Genomic DNA, 12,288 nt, shown 5'->3' with positions numbered 1-12,288 from the left:
TCCGTTGACTCTGATGTGTGTTGTATGCGTATGTTGTACGTGTGTAGGTGTATGTGTGTGTGTGTGTGTCTGACAGACAGCCACGAAAAACAGGTGAGGATAAGTCTAGCTCGGAGATAGAGAGTCAGACTGACAATCAAGAGTTCGACAGCGTGAGCTGAATGAATACCAGTCAACATCATGAACACTTACACTGGATGATGTTGGAGACCAGCAGGGCGGCGCTACTGTCGTTGCAGGTCAGTCGTCCACAGGCCAGATCCTGCCTGACCTGCAGGGCAAACAGGTACCTGCCGGGGAAGAACCACAGAAGGAGAGTGACTCAGGTCAGCATCCAGGCCTGTTCTACACCAGGACAGCATCCAGGCCGGTTATACACCAGGACAGCATCCAGGCCTGTTCTACACCACAACAGCATCCAGGCCTGTTCTACACAAGGACAGCATCCAGGCCGGTTATACACCACAACAGCATCCAGGCCTGTTCTACACAAGAAGATCAAAGCAACCACAGGGACGGAGTTCGAACAGTCATCTGTTGTTTGTAAGATGCACTTTTGTGACATCTACACGTCTGTGACATACCCTGGACTGACTCATAAATTAGCTAATTGCTCTGCGGGGTTTTGCCTGTGTAGCGTACAGCTGTATGTGCGGCATGTGGTGATGATACAGAACTGTCGTGTCAAACGCTCGTCACAGAAACAGTTGGATCAAAGCGTAAACAATCCCTTGATTACTGTGATTAATGATCAAAATCATGAAGGGGAATCAGATGGCTGAGCAGTTAGGGAATAGGGCTATTAATCAGAAGGTTGCCGGTTCGATTCCTGGCCGTGCCAAATGACGTTGTGTCCTTGGGCAAGGCACTTCACCCTACTTGCCTCGGGGGGAATGTCCCTGTACTTTTTGTAAGTCGCTCTGGATAAGAGCGTCTGCTAAATGACTAAATGTAAATAATCTGTATGAATTACAATGTGCAGCCAGAACTGCCACACAGAAATCAGAAAAACATGACATAAGCAGGGCTAGAACACATGACTCCCTTCGACACGCATACACACGCACACACCTGACCTGAGAATGACTTACTCTAATGGAGCAAAATATGTGCTGACTGACTGCAGTGTACAGAACAGTCTCCAGTCCAGTCTCTTACCTGGTGAGTTCCTCCAGTAACTGGGCGTGGTCTGGAGGAAAGAACTTGACCACGAACCTCAGGACCGTGTGTTTGGGTCCTGGAAGCACGAGACCACAAGACACGCATATGAACCGCCTACACACCACATCTGCTGTCATGTAAAACGTCATGCAGTCTGGATAAACATCTCAACTTCTGTGGTTTTTCCATCATGTCCTCACACTAACCAATGAGGTCATTGTATTTTCAGCTCTTATTCCAGACAAGTCCTTTTTGTGAGCCTTTCATGGCCTTCCCAACACAAGACTGATGTTTTATGACTCAAAATGTAAAACTTTGACAACAGAGCCTTAGACATGAAGAAAGACGGTTTGCTGTGTGTGTGTGTGTGTGTGTGTGTGTGTCTGATTAAGTGTGGTCACAAGAGACCACTTAATCTTCCCCACAAGTCTGCTGGCTGTCTCCATTTTCATGTGCTCGTCTTACTATATTAGCTCAAGCTCATTTCGACTTCGACCCGGCCAGCAGCATAGAAGCTTCTAGCAGTTTACTTACGTCTGAGTTGCTTCATGATTGGCTTCAGGAGATCCAGCCAGACCTTTGTAAAGAAAAACAAAACACATTTGACCCTCGTCAGAACCGCGAGAAGACTCGAAGGCGGCGTGCGGTGAAAAGGGGATCTTGCGCTTGAACTCACATTCATCTTGCGATGGTCGTGAAACTCCAAACCAAAGTAGTCGCCCTCGATGAGGTTGAGGTGGGAGCACACAAGGTCAAACAGAACCTTGCCCGAGGCACGGAGCTGTGGAACAAGAACAACAAGACAGGGGTTAAAGGTCAAGAAGAGCGTTTGCGCTTTCTGTAATTAAGTCAGTCCTATCCATCAGGATGCCATGTCAGATATGCCAACACTCCTCAGGGTCCAAATACATTACGATGACCAAATCTGTATCTCCAAAAGACATTGATGACTGACTGGCAGTTGGCCCTTAACCAAAGATAAGCATCAACCATGACCATTGCGCAGTTCGGTTCTGGGGAGACGCTGGCTGAACGCATGGACGGACGGCAACTACGGCGGGATGGCATTCCACTGGTTCACTAACCTCCCCTCCCAGGTTCAGTTCACAGCCCACTGCTACCTCCGCCCTCCCCCCTCCCCCCTCCGCCCTCCGCCCTCCGCCCTCCGCCCTCCGCCCTCCGCCCTCCGCCCTCCGCCCTCCGCCCTCCCCCCCTCCAGGCTGTATCTAAAGGCGAGGGGGGGGGGATGAGAGTAGGACTTTGTTCTGGGTTCCCAGCGTTGCGACTGGACTGACGATGTCCCAGCAGCCTTTGAAGCTGATCCACAGGCACAGTCGGACTCACCTAGGAGCCCCCTACCTCCCCCCCCCACTACCTACCCCCCCACTACCTACCCCCCCACCCCACCCCGTGAAGTCTGACTCATCTGGCAGTCCCATCCCCGACGGGTTCTTTCCCAGGGCTCCTAACGCAGCCAAAGCACCCTGGAAACCTCCGGTTAGCCGCCCTGCCGCCGGAGAGGGGTAAAGACCTCGTCCTTTAAAAAAGGCACAAAGGGATGCCAGCGACGGCATTCACAGCCTGTCTCCGGTGAGGAGACTTCCAGGGGTTAGGGTTAGGGCCGCAGAGAGACGGAGGGGAAGGGAGTCGGGAGGTTTGAAGCCAGGCTTCTCCCCATGTTGCCTGGTGTTTACCAGAGCAGAACAAATTGTGTTTTTCAGCTAGCAATAGCTAACTGTTCCTTCCTGGCTTAGATAATGAGTCTTCGCCGTTCCTGGCGACCATTCTCTCTCCCTCCAATAACCGATAATAAGAGGGCCTAACGCGAGCCGTTTAGCATCGAATGAGTTACTGGACACCCTCTTACTGTTAATGGAACAATCGTCACCGGTCACCCAGAATAGGATGTCTGGTGTCAACTTGTGTCAAGTCATGTTCTTTATTTTCTCTGTTGGAACCCTGCCCTATCCTCCATTAACCCTGTACAGTACTCCCTCTCTCCCCATCTACCTCTCTCTCCCCCATGCCCCCTCTTCCCCTAGCCGTCATGTCTCCCCCATCTCTCCTTGTCCCGTCCCCTCCCCTCCCCTCCCGACTCCGTCTCTCTAACCCTCTCTCTCCAGCGTGGCTGTACGTCTCTCTCTCCAGTGTGGATGCATGTCTCTCTCCCCAGTGTGGCTACATGTCTCTCTCCCCCTCTCTCTCTAGTGTGGATGCATGTCTCTCTCCCCCTCTCTCTCCAGTATGGATGCATGTCTCTCTCCCCCTCTCTCCAGTGTGGATGCATGTCTCTCTCCCCCTCTCTCTCCAGTGTGGATGCATGTCTCTCTCCCCCTCTCTCCAGTGTGGATGCATGTCTCTCTCCCCCTCTCTCTCCAGTGTGGATGCATGTCTCTCTCCCCCTCTCTCCAGTGTGGCTACATGTCTCTCTCCCCCTCTCTCTCCAGTGTGGCTACATGTCTCGTTCCTCCTCTCTCTCCAGTGTGGCTACATGTCTCTTTCCCCCTCTCTCTCCAGTGTGGCTGCATGTCTCTTTCCCCCTCTCTCTCCAGTGTGGATGCATGTCTCTCTCCCCCTCTCTCCAGTGTGGCTACATGTCTCTCTCCCCCTCTCTCTCCAGTGTGGCTCTATGTCTCTCTCCCCCTCTCTCTCCAGTGTGGTTGCATGTCTCTCTCCCCCTCCGCAGCGTGGCTGCATGTCTCTCTCCCCCTCTCTCCAGCGTGGCTGTATATCTCTCTCCCCCTCTCTCCAGCGTGGCTGTATATCTCTCCCCCCTCTCTCTCCAGCGTAGCTGCATCCAGCAGGGTCGAGGGCAGCACACCAGAGAAGCAGCCGTTTCCATGTGCTGCAGTCTGGCTGATGAGGAACCCAGACCTCAGCAGAGCTGAAGGGAGAGGACAGGAGCCAACACACACACACACACACGTTCAGCTGCACCCCAAACTTCACCAGCTGCATCAGACCACACCATGGAAAGAGAAACTGGTATTTTCCATCCCCGGTTGCTCTGCTGAGAAGATATTCTACTCGTCTAAGTTGTCTGCATGTTCTCATGCATTTTATAAATATCCCCTGAAACACGAACGTCAAAGAGAGGCATGGCTTCAGACGGAGGAAGAGTTTTCATTCCAGAGTCTGAGTGGAAGTTAGACCAGGGATGAGCGCAGTGGCAGAGTAAGGCAGGGAAGAGGGCAGTAACACAGTAAGGCAAGGATGAGGGCAGTAGCAGAGTAAGGCTGGGAGGAGGGCAGTAGCAGAGTAAGGCAGGGATGAGGGCAGTAACACAGTAAGGCAGGGATGAGGGCAGTAACACAGTAAAGCAGGGATGAGGGCAGTAGCAGAGTAAGGCAGGGATGAGGGCAGTAGCAGAGTAAGGCAGGGATGAGGGCAGTAGCAGAGTAAGGCAGGGATGAGGGCAGTAGCAGAGTAAGGCAGGGATGAGGGCAGTAACACAGTAAGGCAGGGATGAGGGCAGTAACACAGTAAGGCAGGGATGAGGGCAGTAGCAGAGTAAGGCAGGGATGAGGGCAGTAGCAGAGTAAGGCAGGGATGAGGGCAGTAACACAGTAAGGCTGGGATGAGGGCAGTAGCAGAGTAAGGCAGGGATGAGGGCAGTAACACAGTAAGGCTGGGATGAGGGCAGTAGCAGAGTAAGGCAGGGATGAGGGCAGTAACACAGTAAAGCAGGGATGAGGGCAGTAACACAGTAAGGCAGGGATGAGGGCAGTAACACAGTAAGGCAGGGATGAGGGCAGTAACACAGAGGCAGGGATGAGGGCAGTAGCAGAGTAAAGCAGGGATGAGGGCAGTAGCAGAGTACGGCAGGGATGAGGGCAGTAACACAGTAAAGCAGGGATGAGGGCAGTAACACAGTAAGGCAGGGATGAGGGCAGTAACACATTAAAGCAGGGATGAGGGCAGTAACACAGTAAGGCAGGGATGAGGGCAGTAACACAGAGGCAGGGATGAGGGCAGTAGCAGAGTAAAGCAGGGATGAGGGCAGTAGCAGAGTAAGGCAGGGATGAGGGCAGTAACACAGTAAAGCAGGGATGAGGGCAGTAACACAGTAAGGCAGGGATGAGGGCAGTAACACAGTAAGGCACGTTCAGCTGCACCCCAAACTTCACCAGCTGCATCAGACCACACCATGGAAAGAGAAACTGGTATTTTCCATCCCCGGTTGCTCTGCTGAGAAGATATTCTACTCGTCTAAGTTGTCTGCATGTTCTCATGCATTTTATAAATATCCCCTGAAACACGAACGTCAAAGAGAGGCATGGCTTCAGACGGAGGAAGAGTTTTCATTCCAGAGTCTGAGTGGAAGTTAGACCAGGGATGAGCGCAGTGGCAGAGTAAGGCAGGGAAGAGGGCAGTAACACAGTAAGGCAAGGATGAGGGCAGTAGCAGAGTAAGGCTGGGAGGAGGGCAGTAGCAGAGTAAGGCAGGGATGAGGGCAGTAACACAGTAAGGCAGGGATGAGGGCAGTAACACAGTAAAGCAGGGATGAGGGCAGTAGCAGAGTAAGGCAGGGATGAGGGCAGTAGCAGAGTAAGGCAGGGATGAGGGCAGTAGCAGAGTAAGGCAGGGATGAGGGCAGTAGCAGAGTAAGGCAGGGATGAGGGCAGTAACACAGTAAGGCAGGGATGAGGGCAGTAACACAGTAAGGCAGGGATGAGGGCAGTAGCAGAGTAAGGCAGGGATGAGGGCAGTAGCAGAGTAAGGCAGGGATGAGGGCAGTAACACAGTAAGGCTGGGATGAGGGCAGTAGCAGAGTAAGGCAGGGATGAGGGCAGTAACACAGTAAGGCTGGGATGAGGGCAGAAGCAGAGTAAGGCAGGGATGAGGGCAGTAACACAGTAAAGCAGGGATGAGGGCAGTAACACAGTAAGGCAGGGATGAGGGCAGTAACACAGTAAGGCAGGGATGAGGGCAGTAACACAGAGGCAGGGATGAGGGCAGTAGCAGAGTAAAGCAGGGATGAGGGCAGTAGCAGAGTACGGCAGGGATGAGGGCAGTAACACAGTAAAGCAGGGATGAGGGCAGTAACACAGTAAGGCAGGGATGAGGGCAGTAACACATTAAAGCAGGGATGAGGGCAGTAACACAGTAAGGCAGGGATGAGGGCAGTAACACAGAGGCAGGGATGAGGGCAGTAGCAGAGTAAAGCAGGGATGAGGGCAGTAGCAGAGTAAGGCAGGGATGAGGGCAGTAACACAGTAAAGCAGGGATGAGGGCAGTAACACAGTAAGGCAGGGATGAGGGCAGTAACACAGTAAGGCAGGGATGAGGGCAGTAACACAGTAAAGCAGGGATGAGGGCAGTAACACAGTAAGGCAGGGATGAGGGCAGTAACACAGTAAGGCAGGGATGAGGGCAGTAACACAGAGGCAGGGATGAGGACAGCAACACAGTAAAGCAGGGATGAGGGCAGTAACACAGTGAGACTGGCTGTGATTAAAAGCAGCAGAAGTCCTGCCATCTGTGAGCAGTACCGACACAATGATAGCCCCCGCCATTAATGAGTCATCATGATTGATAGCTAGGAGGACGCCGCCGCAATCACTCTGCACGCACACACACACACACACACACTCACTCACTCACACAGGGGTGCGGCAGACATGGAGTACATGCACTCTCTGCAGACACACTGCACTCAAGGATACAGGCACAAGCACACACACTCCCATGTTCCGTACGTACACACAAACACACACGCTGAATCACATGTCACCCACGCATGATTTCTGGCTCCATTCCACATGGCAGCGCCACACTCCCCCGTCAGAAAGGTCACACTACATCAGCAAATACCACGCATGGCAGCTGACATTTCTATCATGATCTAGAGGACGGAGGAGGATGGAGGCAGGAGGAGCCAAGAGGCAGGAGGAGTCAGGGGTCGGGAGGAGACAAGAGGAGGCAGGAGGAGCCAAGAGGAGGCAGGAGGAGCCAAGAAGCAGGAGGAGTCAGGAGGAGAGGAGGACCCAGCAGAAGCCTCAGGCCTCTCTCTCTCTCTCAGCAGCCGTCCAGGCAGCTCCCACAGCACATGCAGCTCCCAGGCCTGCCCTGACGCGGCTGTCTGGAGGCCCGGGCCAGACAGCCAGAAACTCACAGCCATGTCTGGCCCAGTTTGAACACGGCCTCACAGGATGTTGTTTACATCTCCGAGGCGGAGGGCGGCTCTGCTTGCTACGCTAACCGCAGCCTGCCTCGTCAAGACTGTGGAGGGGTAAACAGGGACGACAGCTCGTCTACACAGCTTCTTGTGTTGCTAGTTAGTCTAGCTAACCCCCCACTCCACTCCACCACTCCACCACTCCCCCCGCCTAGTAGTAAACTCATGTTCCAGACACTCTCCGTCAGGTCAGGTGAGCTCGCCACAGTGCACCCCCCCAGGGACACATTGGTACGGTCCACTTCACCCACGGTGAAGTGGACCCCTTCGGGGAGGGGGGTCAACACATGTATTTTATGATCCCACAGGCTCAGAGAGCACCGAGGAGTCATTCCTGGTTAGACGCGAGAGCCTCCAAGCACGCGTGAGTTGTGAGCCAGTCTGGGTGACTGAGGCTAGCCTGGGACGACCCAGGAAGCAGTATACATTTACATTTACATTTAGGCATTTAGCAGACGCTCTTATCCAGAGCGACTTACAGTAAGTACAGGGACATTCCCCCGAGGCAAGTAGGGTGAAGTGCCTTGCCCGAGGACACAACGTCATTTGACACGGCCGGGAATCGAACCAGCGACCTTCTGATTACTAGCCCGACTCCTTAACCGCTCAGCCATCTGATCCCCAGCATACAGCAACTCACCACTGCAAGTCCCTGTGAGGGCAGATAAAACTGTATCTGTAAACCAGTGGAGGCTGGTGACTCGAGAAATTGGAGAGGACAGGAGGAAAAGCACCCGCTAGTCAGTTCCTTTTATTCTAACCCAGCAATAATACGACTTCCTCATCCTAATGCAAGCTTACCATATAACTAGGGTAATGTTAGACACCAGATAGCTATCCCGATCTTCAATAAGTAGCAGATATCATATCTTCATACTAACTGATGTCTGTAACTGTGGGCAAGCGGCGGGCCTGGTGAGATGGCAGGACGGGGGCTACAGGAGCACATTCATAACCTCTCAGGTTATGCACGGCGGTGCCTTCATTGAAAACAGATGTGAGAGGGAGAGAACTGGAGCTCGGGTTCCCCTTCCCTGCCTTGTTGTGTTAAGCACAGCCTTCCAGAAGTGTCCGGATGTCAGCCTGCAGGAGATCAGGGAGCAGCCCGATGGGTGTCCTGGGGATGGGCACGTCGTGCGTTTTGACATGTGGCTGTCTTGACAGCGTTTTGCTGCATGTCATCGGCTATCATGGACACACATATACCATATGTATGTGTGTGTAGTATGTACTGCATGTCTGTGTGTGTGTGTGTGTGTGTGTGTGTGTGTGTGTGTGTGTGTGTGTGTGTGTGTGTGTGTGTGTGTGTGTGTGTGTCAGAGAAGACCAGGTCAGAGTGGCTCTTCATTGAGATTCAGGAGGTGTTGCAGGCTTAGAGAGGGAGAGGAGGCTGGAGGCAGATAATCCTGTCAACCAATCCCCCCCAAAACTCAGCAGTGTGAACTGTGTGTGTGTGTGTGTGTGTGTGTGTGTGTGTGTGTGTGTTGGGCACAGGGTGTGTGCTCAGAATAGGGACTCGGAGCTTTACTTTCATCTCTGTGAAAACTTACAGTTATGGTCTAGGAATAAATGGTGCTGGGCTTCCATAAGTGCCCATAGAAAACCCTAATGTGCATCTAATGCTGTTTAGTCAAATATAATGCATGGGTTGCTGTATCTAAGCTGGAATGAATGGGCCCAGAGATAAAGATGCCTGCTCTGCCCGCATCCCGTCACCAGCCCACACCCCCGCCCGCAGCCCACCCCCCCGCCTGCACTGGGGAAGAATGCCAGAGGAACAGACACACAGCCAATGTGGGTTAGCCTGCCACAGCTGTCAGAGTCATTATGTCACTGCAGGCCAAGTCCGCTATAGGTCCAGGAGGATGACCATGACAGAATCATCCCCTGGATTCTGGAGGGGGTGAGGGGGGTAGAGGAGGGGGTGGCCGGCTCCCCCAACCACCCCCGGGCAGACCCCTCCCTGCCTCCCTGCCTCCCTGCCTCCCTGCCTCCCTGCCTCCCTGCCTCCCTGCCTGGGCTTAATGTCCAGTGAGGAGGACAGTGGGACACATATCGATTGTCCATAAAGTGTAATTAAGTGTATTGTTGTGACTGCAGCCCTGCTGAAAGGCTAGCAGTGCAGCACTGCTGGCAGCAGACCCACCCCGCTGTTAATCTGGGGGCCGCGCAATAAGCCAATTGATTTAACCGCTCCAGTTTGCACCCTTCTTCCGCGGAAAATACACGGCACAGAACATCATGAAAAAAAAAGATTGAGGGGGAAAAAAAAGAAATAAAACGGCTGATATTTCCTGCATTTGATCTCCTCCTGTTTAAAATATATTTCCATACTGCATTTTTATCCTTGACGCCGTTTCCGGCGTACATCTGGATCTTAAGCAGCTACATGACTGACTGAAGGGATCATGGAAATAAAAGTGAGGGGTTGGGGTATTTGTGAGGAAGCTGCGCTCGCTGGAAGACCGGCCGTCTTCCCCCCCTTCCCACAATCCCTCCCAGCACACTTGAAATTCCGGCACCATGCTGGTTCGTTTCCACAGCCCGGCCACTGAAAGCCTGGGATTACCGACACTGTGTGAGATGCACTGCTACCACAACAAACACCAACCCCTCCGCGACTAGACTACATAAGGCCGACATTAGCATTCTTACTTCCACACAATAAGACATGACTGTTGATGTGCAGTCCCCAAGGCTTCTGTCAGAATATGCCTACAGATAGACATGCGCGTCCCTTATCACACAAGAACATCAATTAGCGCCGATAACGAGAGCTCGACGGCACGCTTGCCTCTTTGATGTTTAAGCCAGGCGGTCTGTTTTCACGGCTGTTGGCCACCCGAAGCATGCTGGGGGACTCTGCTCGGCGGTTAGACGTGCTGGGACAGTGGATTAGAAAAGCCCTTCACCTTTCACGACCTGTATGGACGTGTTCACCAAGCGCGCGGGATATTGAGGTATAACATACAGTATGTGTGTGTGCTCGATCACACATCTTTACGTTTTTCTGGGGACATGAAATGGACACCTGTAGTGGGACACAGCTACATGAACCCATTCAGATTGGGTCTGATTGATCTACTGTACACTGAGGCCAATCAATAGGTTAACTGACATATTAATGGAGTCCAAGTCTCACTCACAGCTTCCACAAGGTCAGGTAAACGAGCAGATTAGCAAGTGCTTTCGCAGGTCTGCATGCAAATGGGAAATAGCTTGGAGAAGTCACGAGCCAATGTGCCGTTTTCCCCACAATAAATCACATGGCTCTCCAGTCTCCGGTATCTGGCTTTGACCTTCAAAGTAGCGCGCCTCATTATCCACCAGCCAGCCCGCTCTGCCGAGCTGTGCTCCAGCAATGGCGTTCTGGAACAGGCCTTCCGAGGGACAGCACGACGACGACCTCACACCACAAGCTGCGGCAAAATCTCTTGACGTTAACGCTGAGCCGGGGCTCGCCGATGTGTGCCAATATGCCAATCAGATCCTGGAAACACACCATGAGCCAATCGGATCCTGGAAACATACCATGAGCACATTGGCGAGAGCGCCTGCGTTTGTTGATGACAGACTAAAACATGAGCGTTCCAGCCAAGCCCAAACCGCTCGCAGAACTGGTTTGTATTGTATACACTCTCCTGGTGTGTTCCAACTAGAGATCTCTGCAGATGTGGATGTAAACAGGTCAGGGGCATGTCTGAGAGAACATTCTTGTTGCTGAGCCATACTGTACTACAGTTTATAACTGTATGTATGAACATGTGTATGTATGTATATGTGTATATATGCCTCTCAATAATACGATATGTATTCAATAGGGAGTCGGTGGGGTGGGTGAGGTCTGGGGGTGGGGGAACTTGAGCGAGTTTGAATGTGCATGTATTTGTCTTTGTCTTGTGTCTCGAGGACCCCCTCGAAAACGAGATGCTGCATCTCAAGGGGTTATCATCCAAATAGAAATAAATAAAAACAAATACAAAATAAAATAAAACTGAACTTCGGGACTCTCTCCTTAAGTCGCCAAAGTCCAATGAAGGCCACATCCAACCAGCCATATCCAATATCTGGAACACGGAACATGCCAGAACAGGCCTGGGTCATTAAGCTCTCCACCGACCGTGACACTTCCCCGAGTCATGAACTCATGACTAATCTTTGTTATCCTGGAGAGCGTGGGAGTTGGGTGTCTATGAGAATGCGAGGCCTCCCAGATTAGGAGGCCGTGTTCTGCGGCGGGGGACAGCTGCTCGGAGCACAGGCGGGGCCGGGGAGACGCCGTCCTGCCCGGCTTCCACCGGGACCCGACAGATGGGCCGCATTCTTCCAGGAGGGACAAACAGAATCAGCAAAGCATCTTAATTAAATGTATGTAAATACGGTCGCCCCGTGAAAATGGCAGCTTGGCAGGATTGCAGCGGACAAGCTCCTCTGCAAGATGAGCTCGAGAGGAAAGAGAGAGGAGGAGAGGCCGAGAGAGAACGAGAGAAAGACAGATAGAAAGATGGAGAGAGAGCTTTAAATAGCATGCGTACATGAGGACGGTGTCGGAGAGAGAGACGGCGAAGAAGGAACAGATACAGGGTAGATTAATTTGATTTGCTGCAGATATTATTAGCCGGCATTAATATGCAGCGGCAGGCACAGTGGACCCACACAGCCCGGTCCAACGCACCACAGCAACCAGGAGTGAACATCAGAAGCTCCGCTCGCTCCCTGTGGAACCGTACGCATGTTCCGAGTTGATCCAGTCTGATCTCAAGACAGCGAGAGAAATTATCCTCTCGTTAATTTGACATGAGCTTTTAGCACAATTGCGGAGTGGGAGCGTGAGGGCAGTAAAGCAGGCACTGGCACGCACAGCGCCTCAGCACCGCCCCAGCACCGCCCCAGCCCATGTGAGCTCTCCAGGCTAATGACGTGGCACTGTGGGAGCAGGGCCCATGCCT

General features: G+C 52.7%; 1 protein-coding gene across 2 annotated transcripts in view; it reads right to left on the bottom strand.

The window, feature by feature from the left end:
* LOC134017767 (FERM, ARHGEF and pleckstrin domain-containing protein 1) overlaps positions 1-12,288 on the bottom strand; it is a 52,345-nt gene that overhangs the window by 20,517 nt on the left and 19,540 nt on the right. For both annotated transcript variants that reach the window (XM_062457761.1, XM_062457760.1), the window contains exons 3-6: positions 1,838-1,942; positions 1,696-1,738; positions 1,159-1,237; positions 193-290 (exon numbers count right to left, since the gene is read on the bottom strand). In XM_062457761.1, coding sequence (XP_062313745.1) covers positions 193-290; positions 1,159-1,237; positions 1,696-1,738; positions 1,838-1,942 — 325 coding nt within the window. The remainder of the gene's footprint in view (positions 1-192; positions 291-1,158; positions 1,238-1,695; positions 1,739-1,837; positions 1,943-12,288) is intronic.

The sequence above is a fragment of the Osmerus eperlanus genome, chromosome 3 (assembly GCF_963692335.1).
Source record: "Osmerus eperlanus chromosome 3, fOsmEpe2.1, whole genome shotgun sequence".
Taxonomy (NCBI): Eukaryota; Metazoa; Chordata; class Actinopteri; order Osmeriformes; family Osmeridae; genus Osmerus; species Osmerus eperlanus.
The sequence above is the reverse complement of the archived record's forward strand: the minus strand, read 5'-3'. Positions and strand labels throughout refer to the sequence as shown.